General features: G+C 41.9%; 2 protein-coding genes across 3 annotated transcripts in view; one reads left to right on the top strand and one right to left on the bottom strand.

Annotated features, from left to right (window-relative positions):
* Positions 1–17253, top strand: part of LOC144807732 (uncharacterized) — a 770734-nt gene that overhangs the window by 403042 nt on the left and 350439 nt on the right. The gene's annotated exons all lie outside the window — the stretch shown is intronic.
* The window catches only part of LOC144807734 (uncharacterized), a 28874-nt gene continuing 17037 nt past the window's right edge, over positions 5417–17253 (bottom strand). For both annotated transcript variants that reach the window (XM_078673400.1, XM_078673401.1), the window contains exon 3: positions 5417–13227. In XM_078673400.1, coding sequence (XP_078529526.1) covers positions 11573–12568 — 996 coding nt within the window. In that variant the 5' untranslated portion in view covers positions 12569–13227 and the 3' untranslated portion in view covers positions 5417–11572. The remainder of the gene's footprint in view (positions 13228–17253) is intronic.

Below are 17253 nucleotides of genomic sequence, written 5' to 3'. Positions count from 1 at the left end.
AGTTCCCAACTCAATTCAATACTCAGACTCAAAGGTTGAACTTGTTTGGCAATGGTGACAGTGTGTTATGAATGGGGTCGAGGAGGACAGGATTCATCACTGAGCAACTACAATAGGATAACCTACCCAAACAGTCTACACAGGCCAGCAGATGTCCAATTAAGCCTTGTGTAAGCAATGACAGCAACCTGAAATGTTTCTGGTAAAGAGAGTCAGTTCTCATTGAAGACATGCATGAAGAGACAGCCTACCCAGGAATGAGTAGGACACACACTACTAATTACTCTTCCAAAACACACAGAACATAGGGAAATGAAAGAAAGGATTGGGGATACTTTTAAAAGCCGCTTTTACAGAATGGTCAAGTAGGCAACACTTTTCTGCAGTCCTGTAATCAGTAATCGGCACCTTCCTAGCTTTGTTGTTCCTGTTTAAGCCTGGAGAGATCATTAATGGCAGCTGTCAATAATGCATCACTTTAATATCGGCTAAACATGTACAAATCCTGCCCAAAGGAATAAATGGGACAGACAGAATCATGTTGAAAATCTGGCCAGCAATGTTTGAATCTCAATCAGGGGCCATTTAAAAGGAAGGATCGCTGAGCTTTATAAAAAGGTAATGGGAGTACCCAGGTGAGATGGGAAAGCCTAAAAAATGCGGCATTAGGGCTTTGGAAAGGATATGCAACAACAACATTGGCAAGAGTGAGGCTTATGGGAAACAACATATTATGAAAAGGCATTGATAAATGCCATCTGATAGTACGTGGCAAATCCTGTGCACAACTAGGAAACTGGGATTAGCGTATGGCAGGAAATGGGATGTTTCAAAATAGCAAATATCTGATTCAAATGCAATAAGTAAAGGAAAAAAACCCTGTACACCTACCCGCTCATTTGCAAAAAGCAGGTGAGAATATTAATAAATCGAAGACGCAAGTGGTCAGATCAACAATATACTGGGAAAGGTTTAAGTAAACATGTGATTAAAATAGTGATTTAATTTAATGAATTGGAGAATTCACATCGCCAGCCATGGATAACAAGTAACTGCAGAACAACAACTTCAGTGCATAGCTGTCCTTGGAGCGTTCACCGTGATGATCAATCAAGTCTCCCAGATAGCCTCTGTGTTCTCGAGCTTGTAATAAGGCTGGAAGGATGAGGTGCCACTACATTTGTGTTTCTGGTAAGGCAGACATTCTTCTTTTGAGGCAGACTATGGTGCTCCATGGCTATGAGACAGGACCTCTGAAGAGCTCTCCATCACCGGTTAAGATGTCGGACAAACAGCCACTACCACAATTGCAATTAGAAGCAAGACGATCACAACTAGCATGCCTTTGATCCTCCTGGAGGCCTCTACAATCAGCATCCAGGAATTTGGAAAAGGTCGCACAGATGAAGTCAGTCATAAACCAAACCAGTTTAGCCCCTTCAAAGGCATCAGTTAGCCAGGGGTTCCTGACTTCCGCAGGCCAACGAGGTTTTGAGGACAGTGGTTGGCAATACATTCGCGTTATTTCCTTGTAGGCTCCGACTTGAAACGGGTGGCCTTTTCTATCCATAAACAGAACTGACCGTACATGGAATACAAAACCCTGCAGCCCGAGATTTAACGCTGCGTGTTTCGGTGCCGAGGGGAGAACTCTCCTCCCCCCCTAATCTGCAGCTGTAGTAATGTTTTCACAGGGTAATCCTCGCAATATCCTCTGCGATCACCGGAGCGTAGGAGCACGTGGCCGCGAGCCATCCTCGGGGGCTGCACCCTTTTTTACCAACATTTTTAACCCTGCCAGCACACTTCCTGACCTCCGCCCCCATGGCATGCTGATCATCGTTCTCACAAGGGCTCGAAGTAAATGAAGACAGCCTGGAAATGCAGCAAATAAGCATCGCCGCACTTCCAGGCCATCTTCATTTACATGCAAATGCAGAGTCATTCGCGCCCCCTGGGAACCCATCCACGCCCCCCAAGGGGGGCGCGCCCCACAGTTTGAAGACCTCTGGTCTAAGGACTCTGTGCAGAGAAGGGTGAATCCCTTGCACTAGTAGGCCTTGCTGCGGCTCACCACCACAGGGGGAATGAACGCAAAGGAGATGAAATGTGCTTGGCATGCAGACCGTAAATCACTTCGCTCACAGCACAAAAGAGACACCCTGTATCAAACGCTCCCACACTTCCCTCTCATGACATTAACACTTCCTTCTCTCCCTGTCACGCTGAATTTCAATCTTTCTCTCTCCCTTCCATCCCTCCCAGTCTAGAGCTGCTCTTTCTGCAACTCCTGCCTCTACTCCTTGGTTTGCTGTCTTCTTTCTTCTTGAAAATGTACCCTCTCCACCATCTATTTCCTTCTCTTGTCCTTCCTTTCAATTCTTCCGCTTCCCTTCCTTCCCCCTTTACTCTGGTCCCTCTACTCTCCTTTCTATCACCTCCGTGCTTCACCAGCCTTGCCTGTCTTACTATTTGGGGCCCGTCTATCGCCCTCGCTTACTTCACAACAGAGTTTCCCCATCCTAATCATCACTTTACCCTCCTCTCCTCCCCCCTTCATATCCCCCCTTCTTTCCGCATCTCTTACCACCTTCAGTCCCAATGGCGGCCATCTTTACATTTCACTCTCTTCTTTTACCTCCTTTACGCCTCAAGTGGCGGTTTCTTCTTTCCTTACCAATTATTTCTCCTTCCTCATACCCTAGCCATCCAGCCGACCCCCCACCCCCATTGATCTTTACAACCCTCTTTATTGTCCCGGTCCACGGGCTGCATTGCTTGCCTTTTCTTTTGCTTCCTCTTGGACTTTCTCCAAGAGTGTTACCACTATTGCAGTCACAGCTGAGGTGGCAATGTGTGTAGGCGCATGGACCCTCAACCCCACACTCACTCCCAAACAGAGATGATGGGATTGAGACCACTGGCTGGACGCACTGGTCACCCCCACTGCTCTAAAATCTGACGCTGTACAATAAACATCTGGTATTCGGCGCCAAGATACCCTTGGGCGAACCTGCCATATACAAATACACGGTATGTTATGTTATTTTATGTTATGTGCAATAGCCACAATACCCGAGCACTGTAATTAGTGCCTTGAAGGGTCACTTTTCATGGTGCCCTGAGGAAGAAAACGTACTTGTATCTCTGCTGCGCTTGCTTTTCTCAGGAGTGTCCAGTTTGTGTCCACTAGGGCTGGACCGATGCCAGATTTTCAAGCACAACTTTTTTTTTGCAATAACCACACAGGCAGTCCCATCCGGCGGGAAGTCGGCCCCGGAACCTATTGAAAAATGTTAAAGCTAATATGGGTGCCGAAAAAGGGGTAGGTGCAATTGGTACACTTCACCAAGCCTAGATACCTTGAGACTTCCTTATTTCCAGGCTAATCACTTACAATTTGAATCATTCCTGTTTAAATGCAATCCTCAGAACTGTTTTTAATGTGTATATACACTTGAAAATCTGACAAAGCCCTCCCCACCCCCAGTATGGATTATGCCATCCACCATTTAATTGGAGGGACGTCCCACTTTCTGCTTGCGGCCTTACACTCCCTGCACCCAAGCACCCTTTGCTATCACAACTTCTCTTTGCTTCCAGAGTAAAAGCATATGAAATCATATACACGGTAGGAACTAAGGAACGCTAACCTCGTTCTCATCTTTTCACTCTCGCGCCTCACCGCCCCTTGATTGATACTTGAGTTTGTCAAATAACTCTTTTCTATAATTTAATGTCATTTATTAGAGCTGTGGGGAATGGCTGGGAAGAGTCCTTTTATGTAAAGGTATTGTCTCTGCTGCTCAGCCATGGGGCAAACGATCCTTTTATTTATTATTTTATTTAACATGTTTTATATAGCGCTAGCTGGACCCGGGGGTATCAGAGCGCTTTACAGGAGTATATGCTGCAATATGTCACAAATGGCAATGAGGTAGTATTCACAAAACCAATACAAACGGTAGAACGCCTATTAACCCGTTGGCTGCTTCCGCGATTTCGCGGCAGTGCGGCCGTTTTAAAAAACGGGCGGGGCCGCGTCGGCCATAGGCCGACGGCAGCACCAGCGAGGTAGCGCTGCCGTTGGCCAATGGCCGACGGCAGCATGGAAGGTGTTAAATAGGTTGCACAGTCTAAACTAAAACCAAGGAGGGAGTGTGGGTGGGAGGGATTGAGGGGGATAGTTAAGGCACACACCAATACAGCTGTACACAGAAAGGATTAATTGGATGTGTACAGGTCAACAAGGAGGTAGAATAAGAAAAACCAGAAACAGGAAGGTCAAAACAGTTCGGAATTTACATCGTCATATTAGAAAGGTACATAAGTTGAGTGCGGGGCTGCTTGCTTGTTCTGAGATAATTAGCCTATCTTGGTTGGTTCCGCGCCAGGATACTACGGCAGTAATTGAGCGCGTTATAAAACTGCATATAACATAACATAACAATGTATGTGGAGGAGGGGGAGGGGAGGTGTAGGGTGGTAGAGTATGTTGAGGAGGGGGAGGAGAGTATTAAGTCAAATCTGTTGAAGGGGCATATCCAATAGGGAAGAGTTGAAGGGAAAGGGAAGATGAGGGGGGGAGGGAGGGTAATAGGAGGCACTCTGTTGAATCAGAATGCTCCCGGGGCAGACCGGGCAAAATGCATCTAGAGTGGAGCTTGACACTGAGGGAAGCGCTTGAATGTGTGCTAATTATTTTTAACATGGTCATGCGTGGCACTTGGCAGGACTAGGGGCCCCTGGAGCGCGGGGCCCCCCCCGCCCCGCGGGGCCAGTGTTACGCCCCTGCCTTGTTGGGGTGTACCAACCAATCTGTGAAGCAATAGAAGTATCAACTTTAGCCACAATTCTATACCCCATAATCCCTACAGCAACATATAGAACTATGCAACCATATTTCCACTTCCCTAGAGGAGGTTTTCATCCCTTATCTTGCATTGCCGCAAGCACGCGGGCACGGTCCGCAGCACCGATCGGAGCGGACAATCCTGATAATCCTAGTTACAAATCCTTCCGGGAGGGACATAAAAACGGAACTCTCTCATCGTGGGCATGTCATGTCAAAAATGTGTGGTGTAACTGGTGAAACCGGACTCCCATAGTCCATTGATGCATAATTGGCATTTAAATGTTTGGGCCACCCCAAATACTTACTATGTACCACCTACCCTGTAACGCGTAAGAGGGCCACCCATACAAAGTCTTTTTTCCCTGTGTTTTGTTTGTATGTGTATAAAAAAACATAAATAATTTTTTTTTCATTAAAAAAAAAAAAAAAGAAAAGAATAAATATAAATTCCAAAATAAGAATCGGACCAAGTCAAAACTAGCCAGAAGTGAACTAGTATTAATCCTAAAGGGGACTGAACCACCGATCATAATAAGAATAACCACACATATGTCCAGTAAAAATATTTGTGTCCCGTTTCAATGTGGGACCCTTTAATGAAGTTAGTGAAACATGATTTAGAAGAGACAGTGTCATTTATTTTTAAAAAGCTCGGCATACATGGTGCTGGTAGAAATATATGTTTGTCCTCGTAACAATACAGTATCAGTTTTTGCATGGGATACAAGAATCATATTGGCAATTGAAAAGAGTGAATGAAAAGGGTGTCTTACATGTTCTCAACTTTGTTAAACACATATCAGTAATTTTTCTTAATAACTCTTTTTGGGCAATAGCACAGAAATGGCAGAATTACCCATAAATCCTCATAATAGTATAATCCCAAATCTAACACGGGATGCAAAGTTACAGCATGGGGTTTTAGCCCTATAATGAATCACCTCTGCCAATACTCCCTGAATAAAGTTTTAATAACAATTATATGCATAAGGTGGCAAAACTTGAAGAGCCACGATTGTTTGTGCTAATTAAGAAAGCAGAGTCCCTCTGGATATGAAATAGAAACGTGTTTGGAACATCAGTTACACCTGAAAATACTGTAACTCGTGATCAATGATTAATTATTTTCCACAGCCGACCGGTATTTGGTGACCTACGTCTGGCCTTAAATCCTTGGCCTCACGAATAGTCTTTGAGTCACACCCTATGTTTGTGAAACGGTTACTTATGTCCTGTACACATGCATGGAAATCTTGACCCTGACTGCATTGCGCATAGCACGCATCATTTCGCCAGACGGTATTGCTTGAATCTGACTCGTCATATGTGCACTGGATACATGGAGCAGAGAATTACAGGCGGTCCGTTTCGGTATAGTCTATTTTGGGTGTTGTTGGAAGTGAAAAGTTGTGCGTCCAGAAAGGTGATTCGATCTCTACTATTATAGTGTGTAAATCTGATTTCTGCCTCATTGGTTTTAAGAAAGTCACGGAATTCCTTCAGTTTTGCTGTAGTACCAGTTCATATCATTAAACAATCATCAATACCGTCCCCAGTAGAGAATATACTGTCTACTGACCACCCTTTAGGCCCCAGATGAGCTCTTCCTTCAACCACCCCATAACCAGGTTTGCATATGCTGAGAGAATCTGGAGCCCATGGCTACTCCCTGGATCTGCCTGTACCATTCATTCTTAAAAAGAAACACATTATTGAGAATCAATTCAACAGTGGTGATTAGCATATTTGTGTGCTCCCATAGACTGGCTGATCTTGTGTGCAGTATGTGTCTCTGTTTTCTGACACCAATGCCATGCTTATTGCTGGTATATAGCGCTACAACATCCATGGTAACCAGAGTCATACACTTTTCCCAGACCACATCAGATGAAAGGCTCAGTATGTTTCGCATCCTTGATGTGGAGGGCAAGTTTGCCACAAAGGGTTGCAAGAAAATATCTACATATTCCAAAAATCTCTCCGTTGTCGTCCCTTATACTGGACACAACAGGTCTACCATGTGGGAAAGGGAGGCCTTTGTGTATTTTGGGCAGGGGTATCTCGGCCGATCCATTTCTAGATACCAATATTCATTATCGTCCAGTAAATAGTTTTAATTCCACACCTTGAGATGTTTAATTATGATTGTCATGAGTGCCCAAATGGGATTTTGGGTCTGTTTTTCATAGCATGATTGAGTATCAAGTTGTCCCATGATTTCCTGTTCATAATCAATTCTATTCATTATTACAATATTACCACCCTTGTCGATCTCCGTTTCATCAAGGCATTCAGGGCTTTTTGTTCACCATTACTTAAATTATGTCTGACTTTGTCACCCCGGGAATTGCTGTTGTTCCAGTTTCTCCATGTCACCTGTAACCAATTAGTAAAATATGTCTGTTATTGCCAGCAGTGCGTGTAGGTGTAGAGAAGTGTGGCTCAATGGTTAGAGCAGCATACCCTGATGCAAAAGTCTGGCCCGGGACCAGGGTTCAATTCCCGCCTCGGCGGGTCTTGGGCTCAATTTCCTCAGACCTGATAACTCTCGCCTCGGTGCCTATTCTAATCATGAGTCCCACTCTGCAAATCTGGGCAATAGCTTGCTTAATCTCCACAACGGCCCCAATAACGCTAGGATGCATGGCTTCACCTTGGGGGTGCCCACGAGTGGGCACTTCACAGGAAAAGGCCAGGAAGGGTTCCTCAGCGGTATTCGTACAAGCGCCGAGATGCCTCTGGGTAGTCGTGCGCTATACAAGTACCTCTACATACATTTCGACCTATTTTTTAGAGCAGTCGTAATACCGGTGTCCATCACTACTTCCAAGTCTTCCAAAACGTTTGAGATAGTGATGGGATCAACTTCAAGGTCTCTAATGGAAAGCAATGTTTTAGTGTCCCCGTCATACCCCCGTTTTTAGGTTCTCTTGGGACACTAAGCACACTGTGTGTCTGGTTTTATAATGCAAAGAGTAAAAGCTTAGTAAAAGTACTTCTGTCAATCTATGGTGTGAGTGATTTTGATTCTTTGACTCAAACAAATATTCATGTTTTATCCCTCTCTACAACTCAAATGCATTGATCTACATGGGAATATTCAATGTATAAGTGTCAGCCCAAGAGCCTCTTAGAGATAGTCTGTTTCCTATATTTGTTGCACATGTATGCACAGGGCACTTTAAATTGTTGGTAGTTTACTGAAGCTGCATTATGTGATCAAGGCCAGGCTTGGCCGAAACACATCGTGGCAGATTGTGAACGAAATAAAGAAAACATTGCACACATATGTGGGGGCTGTGTCCCGATGTCCTCTACAAGGGAATCAAAGCGACAGGGTCTGTATATATCCAATCATTTTTTGAGTTGTATATGACCCCACAATTTTGCAATTAATATTGATCCATAAAGGATATTAGGAATGTTCTTGAATTCGACAGTTTAAATGTAAGCCCATTGGGCGGAATTGTAGAGGTTTGTATCCACATCTATTTTCATTTCTATTTCTTTTTACTTTATTTCATCGAATTCTATAAATCACGTGCACAAAGTTAAAAAGTGTGTGTTTGCGATTCAATATTCAAACCCAATGGGCAAATACCAAAGTGTTGCAGAAAGAAAAAACATGTTATAAAATGGCCACGTAAAACAGTGACCTGCATTTTCATTTTTCATTTCCAGTATGCATAACATTATATGTGCAATGCTCACTGTGCATGGGCGTCGTGAGAAAAAGGCTAATTGCCGAAACGCGTCTGATGCTTTTGAAGTGTATCTGGTAAACTGGAATAAAATCGAACTTTAAACTAGCTACGAGGAGTGCCGTTCCATTGTTTAATACGATCGGAAGGTTGGATTTGTTTAAATACACCCAGGCGTTTCCGTGCACCCCTGACGTTTTGGTTGCACGCCGTGACAACACACATTTGCAGATATATATATACATATACTGAAAAAACCAATGGTTAGAGGAACGTTATAGTTACGGCCAGAATTTACTTGTACAAAACCAGTGAAATTCTGCAATTATAGTTACCTGAGCGAACTATAACTTATGCCTCCGCAATGCACTGCTTGTGACCTTACATATTACATCACTGACGGCATCACCAATACATCTTGGTTTATAATTTAACACTCAAACTTTTTAAAAACACTCAGTCACCGGATGATGTCATTTAAGATTTTATCAGTGATGTCACTGACCATGTCATGAGTAATGGAATCAGTAAGGTTATAAGCAGTGCATTGTGGGGCCCGAGTTATAGTTAGCTCACTAATTAGAAAAGCTGAATTTCTCTGGTTTTGTACGAGTGACACCTTAGCCCAACTAAAATACTTGTTACCTTTGGCTTTTTCAGTACATTTTCAAGCTTTTTTAAAATGCTAATTCCCAACTATAGCGTCCCTATAATCTTTGTTTTTTTCAGTGAATTTTTAATTTTTTTAAAATGCTAATGCCTAACTATACCGCCCCTGTAACCTTTGACTTTTTCAGTAAATGTCTACATTTTTTAGCATACAAATTCAAAATAAACATTTCCCAATTTTTTTTGTTACATTGCCTCAAAATGGGTAACCATTATATAAATTGTTATTCAATAAGCCTATTAAAACATGTTGGTAATGTAAGTGCGCTCAAACTCCACTAAAGAATGCCCAAAGGCAAAAATAACAATTAATAAACACTTATGTAAAGTGTACATGATTCTTTCCAAAGCTTATAGTTCATGTGAGTCCAAGTGGCTGATACATCAACTCTGAAAACCATATTAATTCCTTGTAAGATTGTTACCCAATGTTAAACAGAATTCAACCAATTGTTTTAAAAATATGTCTTTAGTGGAGTGTAAGCACACTTGCATTACCAAGATGTTCCTAGGCTTATTGAATAACAATTTATATCACGGTTACTCATTTTGAGGCAATGAAACTGAAAAATGTGGGAAATGTTTATTTGGAATCTGTAACTCATAGGAGTTTATATTTTGTAAATTGCATTTCCCTCCCAAAAGAGTATGTGTGTATATATATATATATATATTTGTGTGTGTGTTTTTTCTATGTTCAGGTGCTGCAGCTGTTTTGCACTGTCTTTAACCCCTTCACTGCGGCAGCTATTCCGCCGCAGTGCTAAGGGGGCGCGGCGGCCGCATGCTGGTGACGGAACCGCTCCGTCACCAGCCGTGGTTGAGCTGTGCTCATGGCGGAGCGGTTCCGTCATGGCCCCGCCGGCTCAATGGAACGCTCCGTCACCAGCCGTGGTTGAGCTGTGCTCATGACGGAAACGCTCCGTCATCAGCACAGTGCCACCGCAGCTGATGACGGAGCGGTTCCGTCATCAGCAGGGGAGGGGTTAACACCTTGCGTGCGGCGCCGATTTCCCCCGGTGCTGGACATTCCATAACTGGGTGTGGTCGTGACGGGACCATTCCGTCATACGCACAGCTCAACCGTGAGGCATGACGGAATGGTTCCGTCACAAGTATCGAAGGGTTTAAAGGAATTTGCGACTATGCACTGTGCATTGAGGCTTTGAAAAAGACCGCAAGGCCGAAACGAGTCAGCCATCACAATAAACTGAAGCAGTATTAAGAACCACTGGAGTGCTGGCTTTTCTTTTGTGTAATGTTTACACAAGGACTCTTCTATACATACATATATTTCTATACAAACACACATACACATTTAATTTCTTTTTAAACAGTGGTTTCGCTTACGTGATATGTCATTACATCTTTGTTGCAAAGGCATGCACAGGAAAGGCATTTGCATGGTAATGGGCATGCGTGGTAAAGGTAGTTTCCCATCAGTGAACAGTCTTTCATGATTTTCTTTGAATTCTGAGAGTTATGCGTTGGAGGACTATTGTTGGTCGAGGACCTAAGTAGTGTAGTGTAGTTCCTTTTTCCCTGATAGGTTCTGCGCATTGGGATAACATACACTATAGGCTTGGCATAGGACTGCGGTCAGTATGCCAATATCTCGTATATTAAACTTGATTACGGTGTACCAGCTAGCTCAGAGACCACTAGAAACTTCTTGAAGACAAGACGGGAATAGCTTCTGGCAACCACGTAACATAAAACCCTGATCCCTCAGAATCGTGGAAATAATATGCTACTTTTCATTCAGTCACTCATCTTAGAGAAGTACATAGAAGGAACAGTTGGGTGCATTTACAATAAAATGCATTGCACAGTTGTTATTCTAGTACTGGTTATATGTGTTGCGACAACTGTTGGACAGTAGCAGAGAAATATGGCCAGCAGTGCAGTTAAATAAAAACGCTTTGTATAGTTTTACCATTTTGCAATAGTAATGAACACATACATGAAATACAGAATGCATTAAGATAAAACCTATACGCCTATGATGCCTAACTAGATGTACCTAAGTGTACATTGAAACGACAGCTTAGTCACACTTATTATAAAATCCTGTATTTCTGATGTAGAATTAAAAGCAGTTCATTCGCTTGAAGGCCTTGTTAAATTCAGAATATCGAAGAGGTTTCCTGCCATTATGTGTTAGCTAATGCTTTGATAAATTCTCTTTTATTGAATGCCTTATCATATTCAGAACGCCTACATGGCTTCTCCACAGTATGGTTTTTCCCAAGTCCTATCAGCTGACCCCTTGAGGAGAAAGCATCAGATGGGTTTTCTGATGTTGAGATAGACAATTCTTTCGTCTAAAAGCCTTTTCACATTCAGTTCATTGATATGGTTTCTCACCAGTATGGGATTTCTGGTGCCTTATTAAAGGCATCCTTTGTCTATAAGCCATATTACATTCCGAGCATTTAAATGGTTTCTCACCAGTATGTGTTCGCTGATGAATTGATAAAAACTGTTTTAGCTTGAAAGCTCGATCACATTCTGTACATTTATATGGTTTCTCACCAGTATGGATTCTCTGATGATGTGAAAAATCCCCCTTTTGCCTGAAAGCCTTGTCACATTCTGTACATTTATATGGTTTCTCCCCAGTATGTGTTCGCTCATGTACTGATAACTGGTGTTTTGTAATGAACGCTCGGTCACATTCAGAACATTTGAATGGTTTCTCACCAGTATGTATTCGCTCGTGCACTGATAAATGCTCCTTATGTGTGAATGCCTTTTCACATTCAGAACATTTATACGGCCTCTCACCAGTGTGAATGACCTGGTGCCTTAATAAATGATTCTTTTGCCTGAAAGCCTTGTTGCATTCAGAACATACATATGGTTTCTCACCAGTATGTGTTCGGACGTGAATTGATAACAGCTCTTTAAGCCTGAAAGCGTGGCCACATTCAGAACATATATATGGTTTCTCACCAGTGTGGTTTCGCTGATGGATTAATAAACCTTGCTTTGTTATGTATGCAGAGTCACATTCTGAACATTTATGTGGCCTCTCACTGGTGTGAATGTTCTGGTGTATTAATAAAGACTTCATTTGCCTGAAATCCTTGCTGCATTCGGAACATCCATATGGTTTCTCACCAGTATGTGTTCGGTAATGAATTAATAAACATTGTTTTACACGGAAAGCTTTGTCACATTCAGTACATTTATATTGTTTCTCACCAGTATGTGATCGCTGATGGATTAATAAACCTGCCTTTCTTTTGAATGCCCGGTCACATTCTGAACATTTATACGGCTTCTCATCAGTGTGACTTCTCTGATGGACCAATAAACTGTAATTTGTAGCGAAAGCCATTTCACATCAGAACATTTACGTGATTTTTCAGGTGGACTCTTGGTTCTGCCTGTATATTACCAGTATTGTTGAATTCAGAAGATTTACAAACTTCCTGAACTGTGTGGCTCATATCCTAAGATATTCATCTCCAACCAATAAAACCCTTGAATATTTCATCGCATTTATATCATCTCCTCTATTAATGTCCTTGTTTATCAGTATTTTGATGTTCTGTTTAATCTCTTTACATTGACGGTGTAGTCATTCAGTACATTTATGTCGCCTGTTTCACGTGCATTCCAGCGAACAGACTCGCGCTCCCCTCCAGGTAAAGTGCAGGAATAAATATACTTATATCAGCTCTTTAGTGTGCTGTGCCTGTGGGTGTCCGGAAGAGATTCTTTGCATTGAAAACCGTTTTCACAATCATGAGAAATGCGTTTGATTTTTCGTAGATGAAAATCTTCAGTTGTTTCGCTCTTTTATTTTTATTTTTCACACTTGGTATCTCCTCGGTGGGGCTCTAGTGTCCAATGTCTGAGAAGTCTCTCCTTTGACTCTTGATTTAATCAAAAGGAATTTCCTCATGTGTTCTTATATAGAGGTGTACAGAGGAGTTCCTTCTAAACATTTCATGTTCTTTTTTCTTTCTTTCTGTGTTTCAATCACCTGTCAGACTGAAAAAAAATTCCAGATTAGGGTTGTATGAGAACAAAATAAGGAAAATCCAAACAATAATCTAACACTATGGGTCTGAGTTCGGTGGATTGATATCAGGATTCCCAGGAGGATCTCGGCCAAAAACACAATGGTGATGTAGTGTAGTCCATATATTCCCAATAGGCTCTGAGCATTAGAATAATATATACTATAGATTTGATTTAGGACTGAGGTTGACTGGTCTCTATCAAATATACTAAACTTAATAGTGAGTTCCAGATAGCTCAGAGGTCACTAGAAACTCTCGAATTCACATGAAGGGATTAGTTTCTGACAACCCAATAAACATGACAACTTTGTTTCCCCAAGAATAACATATCTTCAGAGTCATGGAAACAATAGATACATATTTTACTCAGTCAATTGTGCATGCTTTGTTTCAACAGAGGTGCAGAGAAATAGAGAGACGGGCGTTTTCAATAAAAGGATTTATTGAACAGTCTTCTTTCTCATGCAAGTAAAGTGAACTGCTACAATCATAATGCAGGCTGCAAAGTATAATGCGTACAGCGAGAATAGTATTAAAAAATAATGCTGCAAAAGCATTGTATGCTTTCAAGCCATATAAAACTACATACATAAATACACAGGCTAAAACACTCAACTTGTGCCATCGAAAATATGCCTACCCAATGTACCTAACCTAAGTCTAGTACGCGGGAGGGAGTAAGTATTTGTGTAGCATAGGTTTGTTTTTCTTTGCCAAGAATCAATCCAAGATTTCTCTATGGGTCTAATCAGCTTCATACCTTAGTTTAGAATGAAGGAGGTCTGGTATCTCTGTCTCGGGACTCTATTTCCCAACACCCCGCAAGGGGACCTTGGAAACACTGGAGCTGGGTTCTCGCTGAGAGAAATGCAGCCTCTCGATCAGTGAGTCAGCTGGAGGGTCAGTTTCCTTCGGCAGGTACAGTAGCGAGCTGCGTTGGGCAAGTGGATAGTCGAACTGCTCCGAAACAACGTGTCTTGCTAGAGCAAGTGAAGGCATATTTCTACCTTGAAGGTGCCTAGTTTGACGGAAAGTCGGGCATAATAACGTCAGGAAAGAACCCCAAGGGAATAGTAGTTCTTCGTAGAGTCCATGAGTTCTTGGACAAACCAATATTCAAGCAAGGAGAGGTCCCGGACTGCTTAAGCCGATTTTCCAAGAAATCATTGTGACGTTTTGGTACGGGTGGCAGTAGCCATGCCTGTATTTGGACTGCATGGACTATGTCTAAATATGGGTAGGATTTCTATGCCTATATTAGGGTATGTGAATTGTACCTATGTAAGGACATGAATCGGGTAATTTCGCTCGGATCCTAAAACGCCATACAACAGTGGCGAGTAGAGTGACAGCAAAGACAAAAAGAAGGAAACGAACGGTGATATAACCAATGTTTAGAAATGAGCTGGCAGCGCTGGAAACTCAAGAGGGCTGCCATCAGTTATTCTTCCAAGGCACAAATGGAATGGAGGCATGTGCTGGCTAAAGAATGTGCGCTTCACCCAAGTGAATTATTGAGGAAGCAGCCTCAGGGTTTCTCCATCGTGAAGTTCAGTCAGGGCAGTGGCGTAGTTAAATAATGAAATAGTTTCTTCGGTCCTAAGTCGCAGTAAGGAGTCTGTCTGGAGGAGTTGTGTCTTGACCTAGAGTCTGCTATTCATATTTAGAGTAGTGTCTCTTCACTGAGACAGGGCGCTGAAGTATCTTGTTGTGCCATAAAGTCACTAATAAAAAACTGAATTTCAGAGACACTATCTGACACTATCAGACACTATAACTGTGAGGGGCACGACGTACTTGGTGGAGGTATAGATATCAGAAGATTAACCTGCACGGATGGCCATTATTTGAGCTCACTGTGAAATGGCACTTGTAACAATATCTACAACATATCAGTATATATAGCAATTATAAAGAACAGCTAATCTAATAATGGTGAGAACCACACGTAATCACATTTATAAGTGCACGTGTCATGGACCATCTGACACTTTCCTAGCAGCCGTATAAAGGCTAAACTCACTAACCTAAATATTTAATGGCGAACTCTGAATTTAATTATTTAGAATCACCAAAAGGATTTGTAAACGAACAAAATCTTAATAAAACATCATATTGACTTACAGCTGCCTCTAAACAAACCGATACTGTGGCATATAACGGAAGATCAATCTACAAACAAACCGAGGTCCCCTAACAGATACCCCTTCGAGGGTTGGAATTATCACCTCAAGGAAGGTGAGTGACAGACCATAACAAAATTGGAGACATCACAACATAGTTATTACATGTTAAGGAGTTGAGATCATATTTATAACCCTACCATGATCCTCTTCTCTTCACACAGAAAAAAGAACACTCGAGGAAAATAGGTACCCAGGGCACTTACCTCACATTTACTTCACGCATGCCACTATAGCATATTATTAGACCTCACCAACTGAAATCTTCACCCCGGTAATTAGTTTCACAACGCACAACTAAATAATTTTAAAAACTCAAAATTTAAGAGCATGACAAAACGAATCACTAATTTCTCCATATCTCAATGGGTGCACTAGAGAAACCTCTCAAGTTTGGAGAGCAAATCATGTACAACTGTGGTTGCTTTTTAAATACAACTTCCCGTAAATTAACATGCACAAATGTATATGAGCATTGCTAATAAAACCCACCACCGCCTGCTAGAGTAACATAAAAATGATGTATAACAACAATCTGTTCAAATGGAACCGAAAGTGTTACAAATATATTACCTTTTCTCACCTAACAGCCTTGAAAAAGTCAAGGGTTACATTCCCTACTGACGAAACACGTGTTGGCTGTGACATCGATCAAAATAATAAACAACACCTGCAGAACAACCTGAATTACAAGGACCTCAAAAGTTTTTGTTTAATTTGCGTAACCTATGTATGAGTGGAATACAAATATGCAAACTTGTGCTGAATACTGTAATGTGTGCTAAGGAGTGTTCGAATGCTGTTTAGGCTTGGCCTAATTTAGAAGAGGAAGTGTGGTTCTCTTCTCCTTATAGCACCATTCCCGAGATAGAATCAACAAACACAGTAAGGTGTACAGTCCCCTGAGGCGCCATATCCTAGTACAATACCACCAACCTAACCTTAACTCTAAGTCAAAACTAGGGGCAGCTCTAAGGACCACCATGACTTCAACAAATAGTGATAGAACTAATAGAGACAGAGAGGCCGAAGACCTATTCAACAATTTGGGAAACCAAACAGCCAGTACCTCAGCAGGACAAGGCCTGCAACCCCCCAGAAATGAAGGTCTTAGAGAGAAATTTGTAAGACTTGAAAAGCTAAAAATTAATGAAACATCTAGGTGGTGGGACGCGGCAACTTTGAAACAATATGTGAAGGTCAAAAGAGTTCCAAGAGGCCTCAGATCACAAATAATTCCAACCTATGAGGACCTGGAACCGGATCTCCTAATAGCTTGGGAGAAAGAACTAATCAGTAACTCTAATAACTTAATGAACATCCTTATTGAAAACTGTGAAAGAAAGGTGGCCAAGCTACAAGCTGATATTGATAAATTGGAACTAGAAATAAAAGAACTTAACCAGCCTGATGTGACCAACAAAAATTATATGATACTAAACGATATAATACAACGACATGTCATAGACATAAAACAAAGGAAAAGCAGGAAACTAAAGAGAGACGAACGTGACTATCTAAGCGGGAGGGTTTTCACCTTCGCTAAAAAATATGATCACCTGGTCCCCAAAACAAATATCCAAAACCAGAGTGAGACCGCTTCGGTAGGATCAAGTTCAACATCCATAGATACTATTAATTCTACCGGAAGTGAAAGTGAAGGAGCTAGAGGCACAACTGACCCTAACAATAGTTTTTTATTGGAAATCAACAGAATAAAAAAGGGGAACAGAGAGAACAGGAATACAGGGCAACAAGGAAGACAAGGAGAGGCAAAAGGGGTGGAAACAGGTCAAGACAGACAAGGGGTG

Source organism: Lissotriton helveticus, chromosome 1_2 (genome assembly GCF_964261635.1).
Source record: "Lissotriton helveticus chromosome 1_2, aLisHel1.1, whole genome shotgun sequence".
NCBI classification, from domain to species: Eukaryota; Metazoa; Chordata; class Amphibia; order Caudata; family Salamandridae; genus Lissotriton; species Lissotriton helveticus.
This window is presented reverse-complemented; position numbering and strand designations above follow the sequence as displayed.